Raw genomic sequence first — 21,625 nt, 5'->3', positions numbered from 1 at the left:
TAATTCCCATTTCTGCAGCTTTTCGCACCTTTTTTCCCTTATCCCTACCCGCTAATTGTTGGTTAATTACCGTTAATTAGCCTCATGAAGGACTCCCAGAAGATGGTGAGCCGCTGCATTTACCTGAACATCCTCCTGCAGACCCGGGCCCACGACATCCTGGCCAAGTAAGAACGTGCAAAAATGGGATTTTCGGTGAATTTTGGGTGAATTTTGAGTGGTTTTGAGGTTTTCCCAGAGAGATCCGGACAGAATTCCCACTTTTTCCCCTCAGATTTATCATGGAATGCGATCTGGCCAAGTAATAACATTAAAAAAAAGTGGATTTTAGGTGGATTTTAAGTGAATTTCTGAGGGATTTTTGCGTGGATTTGAGGCTTTTCCCGGCCAGATCTGAGTAGAATTCCAACTTTTTCCCCTCAGATTTCTTGTGGTAAAATAATCACATAAAAAAGTGGATTTTAAATGGATTTTCAATGAATTTTTGAGGTATTTTGCGTGGATTTGAGGTTTTCCCAGAGAAATCCAGACAGAATTCCCACATTTTCCTCTCAGATTTCTTGTGATGAAGTAATAATATTAAAAAGTGGATTTTAGGTGGATTTTAAGTGAATTTCTGAGGGATTTTGGGTGGATTTGAGGCTTTTCCCGGCCAGATCTAAGTGGAATTCAACTTTTTCCCCTCAGATTTCTTGTGGTAAAATAATCACATAAAAAAAAGTGGATTTTCAGTGAATTTTTGAGGTATTTTGGGTGGATTTGAGGTTTTCTCAGAGAAATCCAGACAGAATTCCCACTTTTTCCTCTCAGATTTCTTGTGATCAAGTAATAATATTAAAAAGTGGTTTTTAAGTGAATTTCTGAGGGATTTTGGGTGGATTTGAGGCTTTTCCCGGCCAGATCTGAGTGGAATTCCAACTTTTTCCCCTCAGATTTCTTGTGATGAAGTAATAATATTAAAAAGTGGATTTTAGGTGGATTTTCAGTGAATTTCTGAGGGATTTTGGGTGGATTTGAGGCTTTTCCCGGCCAGATCTGAGTGGAATTCCAACTTTTTCCCCTCAGATTTATTGTGGTAAAATAATCACATAAAAAAGTGGATTTTAAGTGGATTTTCAGTGAATTTCTGAGGATTTTTGCGTGGATTTGAGGTTTTCCCAGAGAAATCCAGACAGAATTCCCACTTTTTCCTCTCAGATTTCTTGTGATCAAGTAATAATATTAAAAAGTGGTTTTTAAGTGAATTTCTGAGGGATTTTGGGTGGATTTGAGGCTTTTCCCGGCCAGATCTGAGTGGAATTCCAACTTTTTCCCCTCAGATTTCTTGTGATGAAGTAATAATATTAAAAAGTGGATTTTAGGTGGATTTTCAGTGAATTTCTGAGGGATTTTGGGTGGATTTGAGGCTTTTCCCGGCCAGATCTGAGTGGAATTCCAACTTTTTCCCCTCAGATTTATTGTGGTAAAATAATCACATAAAAAAGTGGATTTTAAGTGGATTTTCAGTGAATTTCTGAGGGATTTTGGGTGGATTTGAGGTTTTTCCAGAGAAATCCAGACAGAATTCCCACATTTTCTCCACTGATTTGTTGTGATCAAGTAATCACATTAAAAAGTGAATTTTAGGTGGATTTTAACAGGATTTTTTAAATTTTATTTGGATTTTAGAGAATTTTAAGCGGATTTTGACAGGGTTTTTTTGGATTTTATTTGGGTTTTAGTGACTTTTAAGTGGATTTTGACTTTTTTTATATTTTAGGCGGATTTTGACTGGATTTTTTTTTTTTATTTTAGGCAGATTTAAACAGGATTTTTTTTATTTTAGGTGGATTTTAACAGGATTTTTTTAATTTAGCTGGATTTTAGTGAATTTTAAGCGGATTTTGACAGGATTTTTTGGATTTTATTTGGATTTTAGTGAATTTTAAGCGGATTTTGACAGGATTTTTTGGATTTTATTTGGGTTTTAGTAAATTTTAGGCAGATTTTGACAGGATTTTTTTTATTTTCGTTGGATTTTAATGAATTTTAGGTGGATTTTGACAGGATTTTTTTTTTAATTTTATTTGGATTTTCGTCAATTTTAGGCGGATTTTGACAGGATTTTTTTGGATTTTTGGGGATTTTAGTGAATTTTAAGTGGATTATGGACGGTGTTTTTTTTGGATTTTATTTGGATTTTAGTGAGTTTTAAGCGGATTGTTGACGGTGTTTTTTTGGATTTTATTTGGATTTTTGTGAATTTTAAGCCGATTTTGACGGGGTTTTTTTTTGGAACTCGGGTAAATTCAAGCAGGCTTTGACAGATTCCAGCTTTTCCCGGATAAATTTTCACGGAATTCCCGTTTTTTCCCCCCCAGGTTCATCCGGATCGGGGGGTACAAGCTGCTCAACACGTGGCTGACGGGCTCCAAGGCCACCAACAACGTCCCCTTCCTGCAGCAGCTGCTGCTCACCCTGCAGCACCTCCCCCTCACCGTGGACCACCTCAAACAGGTCTGGGCACACCTGGGGACACTCAGGTGGCTTTTGGGGACTCTCAGGTGGCTTTTGGGGACACTCCAGGTGCCACCTGGGGACACTCAGGTGGTTTTTGTCCCCTTCCAAAGTGTTTTTTTTCCATTTAAAGCAATCAAAGGCTCTTGGGGACTCTCAGGTGGCTTTTGGGGACACTCAGGTGGCACCTGGGGACACTCAGGTGGCTTTTGGGGACTCTCAGGTGGCACCTGGGGACTCTCAGGTGGCACCTGGGGACACTCAGGTGGTTTTTGTCCCACTCCAAGGTGATTTTTTTTCTCATTTAAAGCCCCTCAGGTGGCTTTTGGGGACTCTCAGGTGGCTTTTGGGGACCCTTAGGTGGCTTTTGGGACTCTCAGGTGGCTTTTGGGGGACCCTTAGGTGGCTTTTGGGGACACTCAGGTGGCACCTGGGGACACTCAGGTGGTTTTTGTCCCACTCCAAAGTGGTTTTTTCTCATTTAAATCCCTTCAAGGGGTTTTGGGGACTCTCAGGTGGCACCTGGGGACTCTCAGGTGGCTTTTGGGAACTCTCAGGTGGCTTTTGGGGACTCTCAGGTGGCTTTTGGGGACACTCAGGTGGCACCTGGGGACTCTCAGGTGGGCACTTGGGGGACACTCGGGTGGTTTTTGTCCCACTCCAAAGTGGTTTTTTTTTCCATTTAAAGCCAATCAAGGGCTCTTGGGGACCCTCAGGTGGTTTTTGGGGACCCTCAGGTGTTTGTTGTCTCCTTTGGGTGGTTGTTGGTGTCCCCCTGGGTGTTTTTTGTGTCCCTTTTGTCCCCTCCTGACCCCTCGTTTTCCTTTGCAGAACAACACGGCCAAGCTGGTGAAGCAGCTCAGCAAATCCAGCGATGATGAGGGTGAGCAGAGACCCCCCAAAAATCCACCTGGGACCCCCCAAAAAACCCCCTTGGGCACTGAAAACCCCACAGAGACCCCTCAGACTGCCCAAAACCCCCCTGAGGGGACCCCAAAATCCCCCTGAGAACCCCAAAATCCTCCTGAAAACCCCAAAATCCTCCTGGGAAACCCCAAAATCCTCCCAAGAAACCCCAAAATCCTCCTGAAAACCCCAAAATCCCCCTGGGAAACCCCCAAAATCCTCCTGAAAACCCCAAAATCCTCCTGGGAAACCCCAAAATCCTCCTGAGAACCCCAAAATCCTCCTGGGAAACCCCAAAATCCTCCCAAGAAACCCCAAAATCCTCCCGAGAAACCCCAAAATCCCCTGAGAACCCCAAAATCCTCCTCAGATCTTCTCAAACCCCTTTGAGGTCCCCCAAAACCTTCCTGGGACCCCCCAAATTCCCCCAAGGACCCCCCAAAAATCACCAAGGACCACCCAAACCCCCAAAATCCTCCTCAGATCCCCCCAAAAACTCCTCTCAGATCCCCCAAATCCCTTCTCCAAACCCCCCAAACCCACCTCTAGGTCACATTCCCCACCCCTTTGCTCGATTAATCAGCGATTAATGACCGATTAATTAATGATTAATTGCCAATTAACCCTTTCAGAGCTTCGCCGCCTGGCTTCCATCCTGGTCAGCGACTGGATGGGGGTGATCCGTTCCCAGAGCAGCTCTCAACCCACAGGTGAGCCCCAAAATTCCCCCAAAATTTCCCCAAAACCCCCAAAATTCCCTTAAAACACAAAAAATTCCCTCAAAACACAAAAAATTCCCTCAAAACACAAAAAATTGCCTCAAAACCAAAAAAAATTTCCTCAAAACCCCTAAAAATTTCCTCAGAAATCTCCCAAAATTCCCTCAAAACCTCCCAAAATTCTTTCCAAACCTCTCCAAAATCCCCTCAAAACTCCCCAAAATTTCCTCAAAACCCCAAAAAATTTCCTCAAAATCCAAAAACATTTCCTCAGAACCCCAAAAAATCCCCTCAAAACGCCCCCAAAATTCCTTCCAAACCTTCCCCAAAATCCCCTCAAAACTCCCCAAAATTTCTTCAAAACCCAAAAAAATTTCCTCAAAACCCCCCCAAATTCCCTCAAAACCCCCAAAATTCCCTCAAACCACCTCAAAATTTCCTCAGAACCCCCCAAAATTCCCTCAAACCCCCCCAAATTTCCTCAACCCCCCAAATTCCCTCAGAATCCCCCAAAAATTCCCCCAAAACCCCCAAAATTCCCTCAAACCCCCTCAAAATTTCCACAGAACCCCCCAAATTTTTCTCAAAATCCCCCCAAAATTCCCTCAAAACTCCCCAAAATTCCCTCAAAACTCCCCAAAATCCCCTCAAAACCCCCCAAATTCCCTCAAAACTCCCCAAAATTCCCTCAAACCCCCTCAAAAATTCCACAGAACCCCCCAAATTTTTCTCAAAACCCCCCAAAATCCCCTCAAAACCCCCCAAATTCCCTCAAAACTCCCCAAAATTCCCTCAAACCACCTCAAAATTTCCTCAGAACCCCAAAAAATCCCCTCGAAACCCCAAAAAATCCCTCGAAACCCCAAAAAATCCCTCGAAACCCCAAAAAATCCCCTCGAAACCCCAAAAATCCCCTCAAAACCCCAAAAATCCCCTCAAAAACCCCCCTAAAATCCCTTCCAGCCCTTCCCCAAAACCCCCTCACCCTTTTTCCCCTGTTCCCTTTTCAGAACGGGATAAAAAGAAAAGGAAAGAGGAAAACAAAAGCAAAACTCCCGTCCCGGAGAAACCCCAGGAGGCCAAAAATGAGGCCAAAAACGAGGAAATGCCCGAAAAAAAACGGGAAAAACCCAAATCCCTGCGGACCACGGCCCCCAGCCACGCCAAGTTCCGCTCCACAGGTGGGGACTGGGGGATCTGGGGGATTTTGGGGCGGATTTGGGGTTTTTTGGGGCGGATTTGGGGGATTTTGGGGCCGATTTGGGGGATTTTGGGGGGAATTTGGGGGATTTTGGGGGGATTTTGGGGCTGATGTGGGGCCGATTTGGGGGATTTTTGGGCCGATTTGGGGGATTTTGGGGCCGACTTTGGGACTGATTTGGGGGGGATTTGGGGGCTGATTTGGTGGAATTTGGGGGATTTTGGGGCAAGTTTAAGGAATTTGGGGTGGGTTTGGGTTGTTTTAGGGGAGTTCAGGACTCTTTGGGGATTTAGGATTGGTTTTAAAGGAATTTGGGGTGAGTTTTGGGAATTTGTGGTGGGTTTGGGTTGTTTTAGGGGAGTTTAGGGCTGTTTTGGGGAGATTTAGGACTGGTTTTAAGGGAATTTGGGGTGAGTTTTGGGGGGAATTGGGGTGGATTTGGGCTCTTCTAGGGGATTTAGGACTGGTTTTAAGGGAATTTGGGGTGGAATTTGGGCTATTTTGGGGGAATTTGGGGTGGGTTTGGGCTGTTTTAGGGGAGTTTAAAGCTCTTTTTTGGAATTTAGGACTGGTTTTAAAGGAATTTGGGGTGGGTTTGGGGAATTTGTGGTGGAATTTGGGTTGTTTTGGGGGAATTTGGGGTGGGTTTGGCTGTTTTAGAGGTGTTTAAGGCTCTTTTTTTGGAGATTTAAAACTGGTTTAAAATGAAATTGAAACATTTTGTGAGAATTTCAGGGAATTTGTTGAATTTGGGCCATTTTGGGAGAATTTGTGACGACTTTGGGGCTCGTTCAGAAACATTTCAGAAACATTTGGGGCGGGTTTTGAGCACTTTGCAGCCGTTCAAACTCTTCTGTTGAGATTTTAACGACTCTGAGCTGGTTTAGGCTCGGTTTTGGTGCGATTTGAGGGGATTTTGGGGCTGTTTTGGACGTTTCTGGACCCTTTTTAAATTTTTTTTTTTTTCCTTTCAGGGCTGGAGCTGGAGACGCCGTCGCTGGCGCCGGTGAAGAAACCGAACTCGGCACAATCAGACAAATACAGCCTGAAACCCGTGCCCGTCAAGAGACAGAGGTGGGCTCGGCTTTGGGGGTCTGGGGTCGGCTTTGAGGGTCCCTGGCTCGTTTTTGGGGGTCCCTGGGTCGGGTTTGGGGGTCCCTGGGTCAGGTTTGGGAGTCCCTGGGCTCGGATTTGGGAGTCTGGGCTCAGCTTTGAGGGTCCCTGGGCTCGGCTTTGGGGGTCTGGCTCGGTTTTGGGGGTCCCTGGGTCGGGTTTGGGGGTCTGAGATTGGCTTTGGGGGTCCCTGGACTCAGCTTTGGGGGTCTGGGGTCGGCTTTGAGGGTCCCTGGGTCGGGTTTGGGGGTCCCTGGGTCAGGTTTGGGAGTCCCTGGGCTCGGCTTTGGGGGTCTGGGCTCAGCTTTGAGGGTCCCTGGGCTCGGTTTTGGGGGTCCCTGGGTCGGTTTTGGGGGTCCCTGGGTCGGGTTTGGGGGTCTGAGATTGGCTTTGGGGGTCCCTGGGCTCAGCTTTGGGGGTCTGGGCTCGGCTTTGAGGGTCCCTGGGCTCGGTTTTGGGGGTCCCTGGGTCGGCTTTGGGGGTCTGGGCTCGGCTTTGAGGGTCCCTGGGCTCGTTTTTGGGGGTCCCTGGGCTCGGCTTTGGGGGGGCACAAAACTCGTTTGGGAAGCCCAGAGCTGATTTTGGGGGGTTTGGGGCTGATTTGGAGGAATTTTGGGAAATTTTTTGGGGGGTTTGGAGGAATTTGGGGAATTTTTTGGGGAGGTTTGGAGCTGATTTGGAGGAATTTGGGGGAATTTTTGGGGCTGATTTAGAGGAATTTTGGGGGTTTGGGGTAGTTTTGAGGTGGTTTCAGGACTGTTTTTGGGGGGCAGTTTTGGGGGGTTTTGGGCTATTTTGGGGGTGCAGTTTCAGGGCCACTTTGGGGGCAGTTTTGGGGCCATTTTGGGGGGTTTTGGCCATTTTGGGGTGCAGTTTTATGGCCAATTTAAGGGCCACTTTGGGGGTGATTTTAGGGCCATTTGGGGGTTTTTTTGGGCCATTTTGGGGGTGCAGTTTTAGGGCTTTTTTGGGGTCATTTTAGGGGTGACTTCAGGGCTTTTTCGGGGCAATTTCGGGGGTCTCGGGTGTATTTTGGGGGCAGTTTTGGGGGCGTTTTTGGGGGGTGATTTTAGGGCCATTTTGGGGTGCAGTTTTAGGGCATTTTTGGGGTCATTTTAGGGGTGACTTCAGGGCATTTTTTGGGGCGATTTCAGGGATCTCAGGTCTATTTTTCAGCCAGTTTTGGGTTATTTTAGGGAAACAATTCTGGAGTTTTTGTGGTTCAGATTTTTGGGAATTTTTGGGGGGGGTCCTGACCCTTTTTTTTTTTTTTCCTCCCCCCAGCGCCCCGACAGCCCCAGGGGAGGCTCCTCTGGCAGAGAAGAAATACAAACCCTAAACACGGCCCCAAACGCAGCCAAGGAGATCAAAGTGAAGATCATCCCCCCACAGCGTGAGTTTTTTGGGGGATTTTTGGGGTTTTTTGGGACACCTGGGTGCCATTTTGGGGGTTGATTTTCAGGTGCCGTTTGCGCTTTTGGTTTTGGGGGAAATTTTTTTGGGGGGATAATTGGGGTGAAATTTGGGAGCTTTTTAGGGAGAGGCTTTCGGTGCCAGGTTCCATCTGGGAGTGGTTTTTGGGGACAGTTTGGGTGGTTTTGGGGGTGACGTCATTCTGAGACCGAGTTTTGAGGCCCAGAATTTTCAAAAAATTCGATTTTGGGACTGATTCGGGTCCACTTTGGGGAGATGATTTAGGGGCCATTTTGGGGGTGAACTTCAGAGCCATTTTAGGGTGGATTTGGGCGCCATTTTAGGGTGGATTTGGGCACCATTTTAGGAGCGATTTGGGCGCCATTTTGGGGTGGATTTGGGCGCCATTTTAGGGTGGATTTGGGCGCCATTTTGGGAGCGATTTGGGCGCCATTTTGGGAGCGATTTGGGCGCCATTTTAGGGTGGATTTGGGCGCCATTTTAGGGTGGATTTCGGCTCCATTTTAGGGTGGATTTGGGCGCCATTTTAGGAGCGATTTGGGCGCCATTTTAGGGCGGATTTGGGCGCCATTTTAGGAGCGATTTGGGCGCCATTTTAGGAATTATATGGGCGCCATTTTAGGAATTATATAGATGCCATTTTAGGCATTATTAGGGCGCCATTTTGAGGCAGGTTTGGAACCCATTTTGGGGTGAATTTGGGGTTTTTTGGTGACCCCTCTGTGCTCTCCCTCCCCCCAGCCATGGAAGGCCTCGGGTTCCTGGACGCCCTGAACTCGGCGCCCGTCCCGGCATCAAGATCAAGAAAAAGAAGAAAGTTCTGTCCCCAACAGCGGCCAAGGTGAGGGACAATTTGGGGACATTTTTTGGGGACGCTTTGAGCCCCTGTTTGGGGACGTTTTTGGGACACTTTTAGTCCCTTTTTGGGGAAATTTTTGGGACATTTTGGTTCACTTTTTGGTGACTCTTTCAGGATATTTTGGGGGCACTTTGGGGACATTTTGAGTCTCTTTTTTGGGGATGTTTTGGGGACACTTGGAGTCCCTTTTTGGGGGACACTGAATGCCTTTTTGGTGAAGGCTTTGGCGGCCATTTTGTGAACTCTTTGGGTGCCATTTTAAAAAACCCATTCAGTCCCTTTCTGTGGGACAGTTTGGCAGCCATTTTGGGGGACCCTTTGGCAGCCATTTTGAAGACCCTTTGGCAGCCATTTTGGAGACCCTGTGGTAGCCATTTTGGAGACCCTTTGGCAGCCATTTTGGGGACGCTTTGGCAGCCATTTTGGGAATTCTTTGGCAGCCATTTTGGGCTGAAACCTCCCTGTTCTGACCCTCCAGCCCAGCCCCTTCGAGGGGAAGCCAACGCCCGAGCCCAGCACGGCCAAACCCTCGTCCCCAGAGCCGGCGGCCGCAGAGCCCATGGACACGGAGCGGCCGGGGACGCCCGTGCCGGCCATCGAGGTGCCCGAGCCCATGGACACAGGTACGGCCTGGGGGGGCTGGGGACACCTGGGGGTGGGTTTGTGTGGGTTTGGGGACGGTTTAGGAAGGGTTTGTGTGGGTTTGGGGTCAGTTTCGGTGGGATTGGGGACAGTTTAGGGACATTTTGAGGGGATTTGGGGCAGTTTAGGGACATTTTGAGGGATTTGGGGCAGTTGAGGACATTTTGAAAGGATTTGGGGCTGTTTGGGGTCATTTTGAGGGGATTTGGGGCTGTTTGGGGACATTTTGAGGGAATTTGGGACATTTTAAGGAGCATTTGGGTTTGTGGACATTTTGGGTGGGATTGGGGACAGTTTGGGGATATTTTGAGGGAATTTGGGGCTGTTTGGGGTCATTTTGAGGGGGTTTGGGGGCCATTTTAGGAGCATTTGGGTTTGTGGACATTTTGGGTGGGATTGGGGAGGGTTTAGGGGACATTTTGAGGGGATTTGGGGACAATTTAGGGACGTTTTGAGGGGATTTGGGGCTGTTTGGGGTCATTTTGAGGTGGTTTGGGGGCCATTCTAGGAGCATTCGGTTTGTGGACATTTTGGGTGGGATTTGGGGCAGTTTAGGGACGTTTTGAGGGGGTTTGGGGCCGTTTTGAGGGGATTTGGGGGTGATTTTAGGACCACTTTGAGTCCCTGTTCGGGGACCATTTCGGTGCCATTTTGAAATCCCCTCAAACCCCAACAATCCAGGCGCCATTTTGGTTGCACTTTCCCCCTTTTTTCTTTTGGCCACAATTCCACCCCCCCCCCCCCCGCCTGCCATTTTTTTGGGATCCCCCCCCCCCCTCACCCCCATTTTTGGGGTCCCCCTTTTCACTGACGTGTCCCGCTGTCCCCTCAGGCTCCTCAGAGACGGGGGGTGACCCCAAAAGCTCCGATGTCCCCTCAGAGGGGGGCCCGGCCCCGCGCAGGCCCCGCAAGAAGAAATCGGTGTCGTGGCCCGAGGAGGGGCGGCTGCGCGAGTATTTCTACTTCGAGCTCGACGAGACCGAGCGAGGTGAGCCCAAAGTGCCGGAATTCACCCCAAAAAAAAACCCGGAGAACCCCGGTCCCAAAGTGCCGGAATTCACCCCAAAAAAAAACCCGGGAGAACCCCGGGGTGTCCCCCAGCGCGTGAGGGATCTCCGGATGGAAAGTCTGGGGACGGTTTTGGGATCATTTCAGGGACTTTCTGTGGGAATTTTTGGGTCCCTTCTTTGTGGGATCGTTTGGGTGTCATTTTGGGACCATTTCAGGGCCTTTTTGTGGGAATTTTTGGGTCCCTGTTTTGTGGGATCGTTTGGGCACCATTTTGGGACCATTTCAGGGCCTTTTTGTGGGAATTTTTGTGTCCCTTTTTGTGGAATCCTTCAGGCGCCATTTTGGGACCATTTCAGGGCCTTTCTGGAATCTTTGGGTTCCTTTTGGGGATCATTTCAGGGCCTTTTTGTGGGAATTTTTGTGTCCCTTTTTTGTGGGATCATTTCAGGGCCTTTTTGTGGGAATTTTTGTGTCCCTTTTTGTGGAATCCTTCAGGCGCCATTTTGGGACCATTTCAGGGCCTTTCTGGAATCTTTGGGTTCCTTTTTAGGATCATTTCAGGGCCTTTTTGTGGGAATTTTGGGTCCCTGTTTTGTGGGATCGTTTGGGCACCATTTTGGGACCATTTCAGGGCCTTTTTTGTGGGAATTTTTGTGTCCCTTTTTTGTGGGATCATTTGGGCGCCATTTTGGGACCATTTCAGGGCCTTTCTGGAATCTTTGGGTTCCTTTTTAGGATCATTTCAGGGCCTTTTTGTGGGAATTTTTGTGTCCCTTTTTTGTGGATTGTTTGGGCGCCATTTTGGGATCATTTCAGGGCCTTTCTGTGGGAATTTTCGTGTCCCTTTTTGTGGATTCCTTCAGGGCCATTTTGGGATCATTTCAGGGCCTTTTTGGCATCTTTGGGTCCCTTTTTGGGATCATTTCCAGGGACATTCTGTGAGAACACTTTATGCTGTTCTGTTGTCATTTTTGGGACAATTTGAGTTCTTTTTTAGGAACATTTTAGCGACCATTTTGTGGATACTTTGGCTGCCATTTCAGGAAGCTTTGGCTTCCTTTCTGGAAACATTTTTTGTCTGTTTTTTGTGGGACAGTGTGGGTGCCATTTTATGAACACTTTGAGAGCCATTTTGGGAACACTTTTGGCACCGTTTTGGGGACACTTGAGAACCATTTTGTGGGAAACTTTGGGTGCTATTTTAGGAACATTCTGGAAGCAATTTAGTTACATTTTAGGGAACATTTGGTGACCATTTTGTGGGCACTTTGGGGCGCCATTTTGTGGGCACTTTGGGCGCCATTTTGTGGGCACTTTGGCGCCATTTTGTGGACACTTTGGGCGCCATTTTGTGGACACTTTGGGCGCCATTTTGTGGACACTTTGGGCGCCATTTTGTGGACACTTTGGGCGCCATTTTGTGGACACTTTGGGCGCCATTTTGTGGACACTTTGGGCGCCATTTTGTGGACACTTTGGGCGCCATTTTGTGGACACTTTGGGCGCCATTTTGTGGACACTTTGGGCGCCATTTTGTGGACACTTTGGGCGCCATTTTGTGGACACTTTGGGCGCCATTTTGTGGACACTTTGGGCGCCATTTTGTGGACACTTTGGGCGCCATTTTGTGGACACTTTGGGCGCCATTTTGTGGACACTTTGGGCGCCATTTTGTGGACACTTTGGGCGCCATTTTGTGGACACTTTGAACACCATTTTATAGGTACTTTGAGTCCTTTTTTTTTTTTTTTTTTTTTTTTTTGTTTGAGAACCCTTCAGACCCCATTTTGAAACATTTCCAACCCAACCAAACCCCAAACAAGCCCCAATCCCAGGATTTCTTTTCACCCAACCTAAATTTCCCCCCTCACAGTGAACGTCAACAAGATCAAAGACTTTGGCGAGGCAGCCAAGCGGGAGATGCTGAAGGACCGGCACGCCTTCGAGACGGCGCGGCGCCTCAGCCACGACTCCATGGAGGAAAAAGTGCCCTGGGCCTACCCCAAGGCCCTGGAGCTGCCGGCGCCGCTCGTCATCCCCGGCAGCGGCAGCCGCGAGCGCTTCACGCAGGCCGAGCGCGTCAAGGGCATCCTGCAGGAGATCTTCCTCTCCAAGGAGAGGTGAGGGAGGGGGGAAGTTGTGGAATTTTTGGGGGAATTCTGGGAATGGCGGGGGTCACGGGTCTCCTGAGGGAGCTGCTCGGGATCGGGGGTTTGTGGTGTTCTGAGATTGAAATATCTGGGGTTTGTGAGGGTGATTGGTGGCCATTTTGAGGGTATTTGGGGCGCCATTTTGTGAGGATTTTGGGCGCCATTCTCTGAGGGATTTGGGCGCCATTTTGTGAGGGCTTTGGGCGCCATTTTGGGCGCCATTTTGTGAGGGCTTTGAGGGCCATTTTTTGAAGGCTTTGGGCGCCATTTTCTGAAGGCTTTGAGCACCGATTTCTGAGGGCTTTGAGGGCCATTTTGTGAGGGCTTTTGGCGCCATTTTGTGAGGGCTTTTGGCGCCATTTTCTGAAGTCTTTTGGCGCCATTTTGTGAGGGCTTTGAGGGCCATTTTCTGAAGGCTTTGGGCACCATTTTGTGGGAGTTTTGGGGGCCATTTTCTGAGGGCTTTTTGGGCTATTCTGGGGACACTTTGGGGAGCATTTTGAGAGCACTTTAAGACTCTTTTTGGGGCGTTTTGGGGGTCCTTTTGTGAGCACATTGAGGCATTTTTGGAGTTCATTTAAAAAACACTTGAAATCCCTGTTTGGGGATATTTTGGGTACAGTGTTAGAAGCACTTTGGGGCCACTTCAGGCACCATCTTGTGAGGAATTTGGGTCCATTTTGGGGAGGATTTGAGCCTCTTTTTGGGGGTGCTCTTAGTATTTTTCAAGAAACACTTTTGATGGCATTTTGGGGATTATTTCAGGGACATTTTAGATGCTTTTTTTGTTACTTTGAGCGTCTTTTTGAGGACACTGTGGGAGTCATTTTGGGAGCGCTTTGGGAGCCATTTTGACAACTCTTTGAGTCCCTTTCTTGAGATCATTCTGAGAAGAATTTTTTCATTTTGTGATCATTTTGTCCCTTTCTGGGGACACTTTGGGTGCATTTTGGGACTATTTTGAGGTCCCAAAAGCTCGTGAAAAATCCAATATTTCTGGCACACGCGCAACTGGAAAACCTAAACCTGGAAGCATGGGCTACCTTTGGAGCCCCAAATCCTTTGGGAGTCCCTAAAACCCACTGAGCTTTTTTTCCCCCCCTCAGCATTCCTGACAGCCCCACGAGCCCGACCCAGAATCCTACGAGCCGCTCCACCCAAACTCATCCCATTGGACGAGGTAAGCCCTTAAAAAAAACCCAAAAAAAACCCCCCAAAAAACCCCAAAAAAACCCTAAAATGCCTTTCCTGACCCCCCTGTTTGTGCCCCCCCAGGACTGCTCAGGCGAGGACGGGGCCTATCCCGAGGGGCTGGATCCTGGGAATTCTGCAGCCTCCCCAGAGCCAGGGGCAGGGGCCAAACTGCCCCCGGTCCTTGCCAACCTCATGGGCAGCGTCGGGGCAGGAAAAGGCCCCCCAGGACCCCCCCAAAATGCCCCATCAACATGCAGGAGATCCTCAGCTCCATCATGGTAACTCCCCCTAAAAGCGGTGACCCCAAAATTCGGGATGTGGGGGGGTGGGGAACTGGGGGCACCCCATCATGGGAATCTTAAAATTTCAAGGATTTCCCACTGTGGGAAGCCCCAAAATCACAGGAGGGTTTTAAATTGTGGAGGTCACAAATGTGGGGTCATAAATTGAGGGATCTCCCCCATCCTTTGAACCCCAAATTTGGGACACATCAAAATTGGGGGAAGAGGGAGGGTCACAAATCGAGGATCGCTCAAAATTGGGATATCCCAGTTTGCAACACCCCAAAATCTGTGGGATCACACACTGGGGGGGAATAAAAAGGTGGAACCCCCATTTTTCCCTCCCCTCACTGTCTTCTTTCCCTTCCTCCCCACTTTTTTTGCCTCTTTTTCCCTTCTATGTTTCACTTTTTCCCTCCCTTTTTCCCTTCTTTCTTTCCCTTTTTTCCCCCTCTTTTTCTCCCCTTGTTCCCCTTTCCCCTCCTTTTTCTCTCGTCTCCTTTTTTTCCTCTTTTTCCCTACTTTTTCCCCTTTTCCCCCTTTTTTTCCCCCTTTCCTTACTTTTTCTTTTCCCCCTACTTTTTGCCCATTTTTCTCATTTTTTCCTTGTTCTTCCCCTGATTTCCCCCAATTTTTACCTGGTTTTCCCCTTTTTTTTTCCATTTTTTTCCTTCTTTTTCCTCTGTTTCCCCCCCCCCCCCTCTATTTTTGCCTGTTTTTTGCCCTTCTTTTCTCATTTTTTTTTCTCGTTTTCTCCCCTCAGGGTGGTCCCAGCAGCCACAAGGCCGAGGAGCTGCTGAAGCAGCCGGATTATTCTGACAAAATCAAACACCTGCTGGGCAACCTGCAGGCACAGCCCCCGGGGGGGCCTGGAGGAGGTGAGGGACACCTCGGGGACACCTTGGGGACACATTTGGGACCAGCTCCAGGGGTCCTGTCTGGGCTTTTGGGGTCCTCTGGGTTTGGGGGACACATTTGGGGACACCATCAACCAAGTCCTGAGGGAATTTTGGGGGTGTCCTTGGCTTGGGGACACCTCAGGGACATTGTGTGTGACACTGGAGGGGACACCGGGGTCTCCTGGTGTCCTAAACTGGGGACAACCCCCTTAAATTTGGGTCACCTGAGGGTGGGGCCCTTTAAGGGGGGACACCCCTTTAATTGAGAAAACCTTGGGGGTGTTTTTGGCTTCCCCTTGACGCCTTTATTTATTTTTTTTATTTTTTTTTTTCCAGTTCCCCACGGGCTGCTGGGCCCCGGCCCCATGAACGGCTTCCCCCCCCCCAAAATGCAGCATTTCCCCCCGGGGGGGCCCATGCCAGGTGAGTACCCCCTCCCCAAATTCCAAACCTTTCCAAATCCCCTCGAAACCTCCCAGAATTCCCCAATCTAACCCCAAATTTTTTTTTTTTTTTTCTTTTTTTTTTTTTCCCCTCACAGGTCCCCACGGCGGCGGCGGCGGCGGGGGGGGCGGGTCCCGGCCTCCCCCCGGGAATGCCGGGGGGTCCCCGAATGTTGGGCCCTCCCCCCCCTCAGCGCGGCGGCGATTTTTGGGGGGACGGACCTGACGGGGGAGGGGGAGGTCTCCGAGGAGGCCCCCCCGGTGGGGGAGGGGGAGGAGGAATGCGCGGGGGGGGCGGCGGGGGGGGGCCTCCCCCTCCTCCATTTCACCGCCCCCCACCCCGGGGGGGTCGAGGAGGCGCCGAACCCCCCCCTCCCCCCCCTTATCGCTGCCGGGGCGGGGGTGGAAGAAGCGGGGGACCCCCCCCCAATGGCGGCGGCGGAGGGGGGGGGGTCCAGGGGGGGCCCTCCCCCACCCCCAGGTGGGCACGGCGAGCACGGCAGAGACCACCCCCCCCCCCCGGGGCCACGGCGGAGGCCACGGCGGAGGTAAATTGGGGGGGGCGGCCTGGCTCTGGGGGGGGCCCGGCCCCGCTTGGGAGGGGCCCGTGGGAGCCCCTTCCCCACCACCCCCCACCCCCGCCTTTCCTGCCTCGATGGAGGGGTGGGGGTGGGGAACCCCCCCCGCCCCCTCATCACCCACCCCCCATGCAGCCCATGGAGCCCCCCGGCCTTGGGGAGGGGCCCGGACTGGCGGCAGACCCCCCATGGGGCTCTGAGGTGGGGGAGGGGTTAAGAGACCCCCACCCCCCCCCAATTGTTGTGTTCTCATCAAATCCCCCCCCCCCCCACTCCCAAAATGGCTGCGGGGTAAAGGGGGCAGTGAGGGACCCCCCCAAAATGGGGCAGAGGAGAGAGGGACCCCCCCAAAATGGGGGCAATGGTGGCGAGGGACCCCTCCCAAAATGAGGCAAAGGAGAGAGGGACCCCCCCCCAAAATGGGGGTGATGGTGGTGAGGGAGGGACCCCCCTCCCCCAAAAAAACGGCTGGAGGGCAGTGAGGGATTCCCCTCCCCAAAATATGGGGAGGAGCCCCCCCCCCAAAATGGCTCCAGGGCAGTGAGGGATCCCCCCCTCCCCCAAAATGGGAGTGGTGGTGGTGGTGAGGGACACACCCCCCCCCCCCCCTAAATTGGGGAAGGACCCCCCAAAAATGGCCCCTGAGGAATCGCCCAGAAAATGGCTGAGACCCCCCCTGCCAAAAACCGGCTGGAGGGCGGTGAGGGACCCCCCCCCAACCCCAAAATGGCCGAAAGAGCCCCCAAATATGGGGAGGGACCCCCCACTCCAAAATGGCCGAAAAAGCCCCCAAATATGGGGAGGGACCCCTCCCAAAAATTAGAAGGGCCCCTGCCCCTCATGGCAGCCGTTGGTGGGAGGGGCCGTGGGGCATGCTGGGAGTTGTAGTTTTATGGATGGTGGTGAGCAGGGCACGCTGGGAGTTGTAGTTCGGTGACCGTAAGGCGGCTTCAAGGCATGCTGGGAAGGAAGGGGGTGTGGCAAGTCAGCTGCAAAGGCTGCTGGGGGTTGTAGTTTTGGACTTGTGTCAGCAGGGATGCTGGAGTTGTAGTTTGTGTCCTGGGAGGGTAACAAAGGATGCTGGGAGTTAAGACCAGCTCCTAATCGGAGGCCAACAGTGGCCTAATGGGAGTCTAAATCTGCTTTGGGAGGGGCTGCAGGGCATTCTGGGAACTGTAGTTCAGTTCTTGGGAGGCATCGACGCATTCTGGGAGTTGTAGTTCAGCTCTCAGGGGTGCTGCAGGGCTTAATAGGAGGGCCTAAAACCAGCCCTAATTGACACCTAGGAGGTGCCTAAACACAGCAAGGATGCTGGGACTTGTAGTTCAACAGTTGCATGCAGCAAGGCATGCTGGGACTTGAGGTCCATTTCAAATTGGGCCCAAGCTCAACTCTGGGGAGGGCCCTGAGGCCTGATGGGGCCTAAACCGGGCTTTGACTGCACAGCAAGGCACGCTGGGAGTTGTAGTTCAGCTCCCCATTTCATCAGCAAAGCATGCTGGGAGTTAATGGCGACTGTGGGTAAGCAGCAGGGGACACTGGGAGTTGTAGTTCGTACTCTTTTTTTTTTTTTTTTTGTGGCGCAAGGGATGCTGGGAGTTGTAGTTTTGGGGTCGGGGGTCCCAGTGGGGGGCTCAGCCCCACACCCAAAATCCACCCCTGGATCCACCCAGCTCCTACGAATTTGGGGACAGGGACTGCGGGGGCCCAATGGGACCCCCCCCTTAAACCCCAGGGGCTCCCCCACTGCCCCCTGCCCCAAAAACTCAATTTTTAACCCCATTTTTTCTGGCCCATCCTGTCCTTTTGCCCTCCCACAGCTGTTTCGGGGTCACCCCAAGAGCATTTTGGGGCTGGGGGTTGTTCACCCCCCTCCTCTTTCACCCCCCAAAATCCCCCTTAAACCCCCCAAAATTGCATCCCATCCTCTTCCTCCTTCCAGAGCCTCTGCTCTGAGGCTGCTCCGGGACCATTTTGGGGACATTTTTGGCTGTTTTGGGGTCAGGGTTTCATCCCCTTCCCTTTAAACCCCCAAAATTCTGCTTAAACCCCCCAAAATTCTCTTTAGATGGAACCTTTTTAACTCCTTCCTCCTCCTCACAGAGCCGCCATGTTGGGGCTGTCCTTGGGCCTTTTTCAGGCCCTTTTTGGGCCATTTTAGGGCAATTTTGGGCCATTTTGGGGTCAGGGGTTCTTCCCTTTCCCCTTTGATCCAACTTAAACCTCCCAAAATCTTCTGAAATGCCCCAAAACCCTCCTGAAACCCCCCCCAAAATTGCGTCCCCCATCCTCCTCACAGAGCCGCCATTTTGAGCCCCCCTCGGGCCTGCTCTGAGGTTGTTTTGGGGCCGTTTTAAGGCGATTTTGGGACCGGTTTATGGTCAGGGGTTCATCCTCCTCCCCTTTAACCCCAAAAATTCTCTTCCAACCCCCCAAAATTGTGTCCCCGTTCCTTCTCTCCCTCACGGAGCCGCCGCCATTTTGGGGCCTATCTGGGCCCATTTTGAGGCTGTCCCGAGGCCGTTTTAGAGCCATTTTGGGGCCGTTTCCATCAATTTTGGGGTCAAGGATTAACCCCCTTTCCATTTAACTCCCCAAAATCCTCCTGAAAGCCTCCAAAACCGCGTTCCCATGCTCTTCACTGAGCCGCCATTTTGAGGCCGTCCCGGAGCCATTTTGGGGCCATTTCAGGCGATTTTGGGGCCTTTCTGGGCCCCCAAATCCCCTCTAACCCCCAAAATCCTCAAAACCCCTCCTCAAACCTTTCCTTTTTTAATCCTTTCCATTTTTTAACCCTTTCCTTTTTTAACCCTTTCCCACCTTCTTTCCTCTATCCCAGAGCCACCGGTGCCGGGGTCACTCCCAGCCGGTTTTGGGGCCTTTTTGAGGCGAATTTTGGGGCAATTTCAGGCCATTTTGGGGTCCGGGGTTCACCCCCTTCCTCTTTAACCTCCCAAAATTCTCTTTAAACCTCCCAAAATCCTCCAAAACCACGTCCCCGTTCTCCTCACCGAGCCGCCATTTTGTGACCACCCTGGAGCCATTTTGGGGCCATTTCAGGCGATTTTGGGGCCGTTTTGGGCCCCCAAATCCCCTCGAACCCCCCCAAAATCCTCGTTACTCCTCCCAAAATTCTCCTGAAATCCTCCAAAACCACATCCCCGTTCTCCTCACCGAGCCGCCATTTTGAGGCCTTCCCGGAGCCATTTTGAGACCACCCTGGAGCCATTTTGGGGCCATTTCAGGCGATTTTGGGGCCGTTTTGGTCCCCCAAATCCCCTCTAACACCCCAAAACCCCTTCCTCCAACCCTTTCCTTTTTTTTAACCCTTTCCCATTTTTTTAAACCCTTTCCCACTTATCCATCCTCCATCCCGGAGCCGCTGGTGCCGGGGGCGGCTCCGAGCCGGTTTTGGGGCCTTTTTTGGGGCCATTTTGGGGCTGTTTTTGGTGCAATTTCAGGCCATTTTGGGGTCCGGGGTTCACCCCCTTCCTCTTTAACCTCCCAAAATTCTCTTTAAACCTCCCAAAATCCTCCAAAAACGCGTCCCCGTTCTCCTCACCGAGCCGCCATTTTGAGACCACCCTGGAGCCATTTTGGGGCCATTTCAGGCGATTTTGGGGCCGTTTTGGGCCCCCAAATCCCCTCGAACCCCCCCAAAATCCTCCTTACTCCTCCCAAAATTCTCCTGAAATCCTCCAAAACCGCGTCCCCGTTCTCCTCACCGAGCCGCCATTTTGAGGCCTTCCCGGAGCCATTTTGGGGCCATTTCAGGCGATTTTGGGCCGTTTTGGTCCCCCAAATCCCCTCTAACACCCCAAAACCCCTTCCTCCAACCCTTTCCTTTTTTTTAACCCTTTCCCATTTTTTTAAACCCTTTCCCACTTATCCATCCTCCATCCCGGAGCCGCCGGTGCCGGGGGCGGCTCCGAGCCGGTTTTGGGGCCTTTTTTGGGGCCATTTTGGGGCTGTTTTTGGTGCAATTTCAGGCCATTTTGGGATCTGGGGTTCACCCCCTTCCTCTTTAACCTCCCAAAATTCTCTTTAAACCTCCCAAAATCCTCCAAAAACGCGTCCCCGTTCTCCTCACTGAGCCGCCATTTTGAGGCCTTCCCGGAGCCATTTTGAGACCACCCTGGAGCCATTTTGGGCCATTTCAGGCGATTTTGGGGCCGTTTTGGTCCCCCAAATCCCCTCTAACCCCCCAAAACCCCTTCCTCCAACCCTTTCCTTTTTTTTAACCCTTTCCCATTTTTTTAAACCCTTTCCCACTTATCCATCCTCCATCCCGGAGCCGCCGGTGCCGGGGGCGGCTCCGAGCCGGTTTTGGGGCCTTTTTTGGGGCCTGTTTTGGGGCCGTTTTGGGGCCGGGGGCCGGCGCCTGACGCGCCCCCCCCCCCTTTTGTCTCCCCCAGACATGTCGAGCCGCGCCGTGTGCCGCCACTTCATGCTCAAGGGCAGCTGCAGGTACGAGAACAACTGTGCCTTCTACCACCCCGGCGTCAACGGGCCCCCCCTGCCCTGAAAAAAAACCCCAAAAACACCCCAAAAAAAACCCCCCCAAAATACCCCAACCCCCCCCCCCCTACTGCTTATGGCTTCTGTGAGGCCTCAGAGAGGGGGGGAAATAACAAAAAAACAACAAAAAAAAAAAGGGGGAAAAAAGCAAAAAAAAAAAAAAAATTATTTTGGGGTGTGGTGGCGGCGGTCGGTCGGTGGTGGTGAAATTTGGGGTAGGAATTGGAGTTTAGGGGAAAATGTGAATTTTTTTTTTTTTTTGTGGGGGGGGGGGATTGGGATTTTGGGGCAGGAAATGTGGATTTTGGGGCAGGAAATGTGATTTTTTGGGGCAGGAATTGGAGTTTAGGGGGGAACGCGAGTTTTGGGGGGGAAGTTGGAAAATTGGGGTAGGAATTGGGGATTTTTGGGGCAGGAATTGGAGTTAAAGGGGGAAACGCCTCTTTAAGGGGTGGAAATGTGAAATTTGGAGCAGGAATTGGAGTTTAGGAAGGAAATGTCAATTTTTTTGGGGTAGGGATTGGAATAATGGGGCAGAAATTGGGATTTTGGGGCAGGAATTGGATTTTAGGGGAGAAACGCTCCTTTAAGGGGTGGAAATGTGAATTTTGGTGGGAGAAATCCTCTTTCAAGGGGTGGAAAATCAAATTTCTGGGCTGGGAATTGTCCTTTAACGGGCAGAAATTGAAAATTGGAATTTAGGGAGCGGAAATTCCCATTTTTGGGATGCAAAGGCCACTCTTAAGGGGTGGAAATTCAATGTTTTGGGGGAAATTTGTCACTTTTGGGGGCAGATATTTGAATTGAAGGGGTGAAAATTGGAATTTTCGGGGCGGAATTCCCTCCCCAGGGGGAGAAATCCATGCCCAGGAGTAAAAAATTCTCATTTACGGGGTGGAAATGTTCATTTTTGGGGTAGAAATCGTCATTTACGGGGTGCAAATGCCCCTTCAAGGGGTAGAAATTCCAATTTCTGGGATCCAAATCCCTCCCCAAAGGGGTAAAAAATTCAATTTTGGGGGCAGAAGTTGTCATGGGGTGGAGATTCCCCCCCCCCTAGGAGCAGAAATTCTGATTTTTGAGGTGGAAATTTCCCCCTCTGAGGTAAAAATTTGTCACTTTTGGGGCAGAAAATCTCCATTTTGGGGTTTAACCTCCTCAGGGCTCGAAAATCTTCTACT

General features: G+C 50.8%; 1 protein-coding gene across 1 annotated transcript; it reads left to right on the top strand.

The window, feature by feature from the left end:
* The first annotated feature begins 84 nt into the window (after positions 1-84).
* Positions 85-20,451, top strand: LOC148219534 (serine/threonine-protein phosphatase 1 regulatory subunit 10-like). The gene is made up of 15 exons (XM_088157458.1): positions 85-167; positions 2,361-2,496; positions 3,033-3,116; positions 3,328-3,379; positions 5,132-5,302; positions 6,297-6,396; positions 8,611-8,710; positions 9,207-9,351; positions 10,203-10,358; positions 12,255-12,501; positions 13,638-13,711; positions 13,817-13,926; positions 14,770-14,884; positions 15,242-15,328; positions 20,342-20,451. Exons 1-15 carry the CDS (start codon positions 85-87, stop codon positions 20,449-20,451), a joined length of 1,770 nt encoding a protein of 589 aa, XP_088013584.1.
* Positions 20,452-21,625: the final 1,174 nt, after the last annotated feature.

Source organism: Sturnus vulgaris (genome assembly GCF_052056855.1).
Source record: "Sturnus vulgaris isolate bStuVul1 chromosome 38 unlocalized genomic scaffold, bStuVul1.hap1 SUPER_38_unloc_1, whole genome shotgun sequence".
In the NCBI taxonomy this organism is placed as follows: domain Eukaryota; kingdom Metazoa; phylum Chordata; class Aves; order Passeriformes; family Sturnidae; genus Sturnus; species Sturnus vulgaris.
Note: the sequence above shows the minus strand (reverse complement) of the source record. Positions and strands in the feature narration are given on the sequence as shown.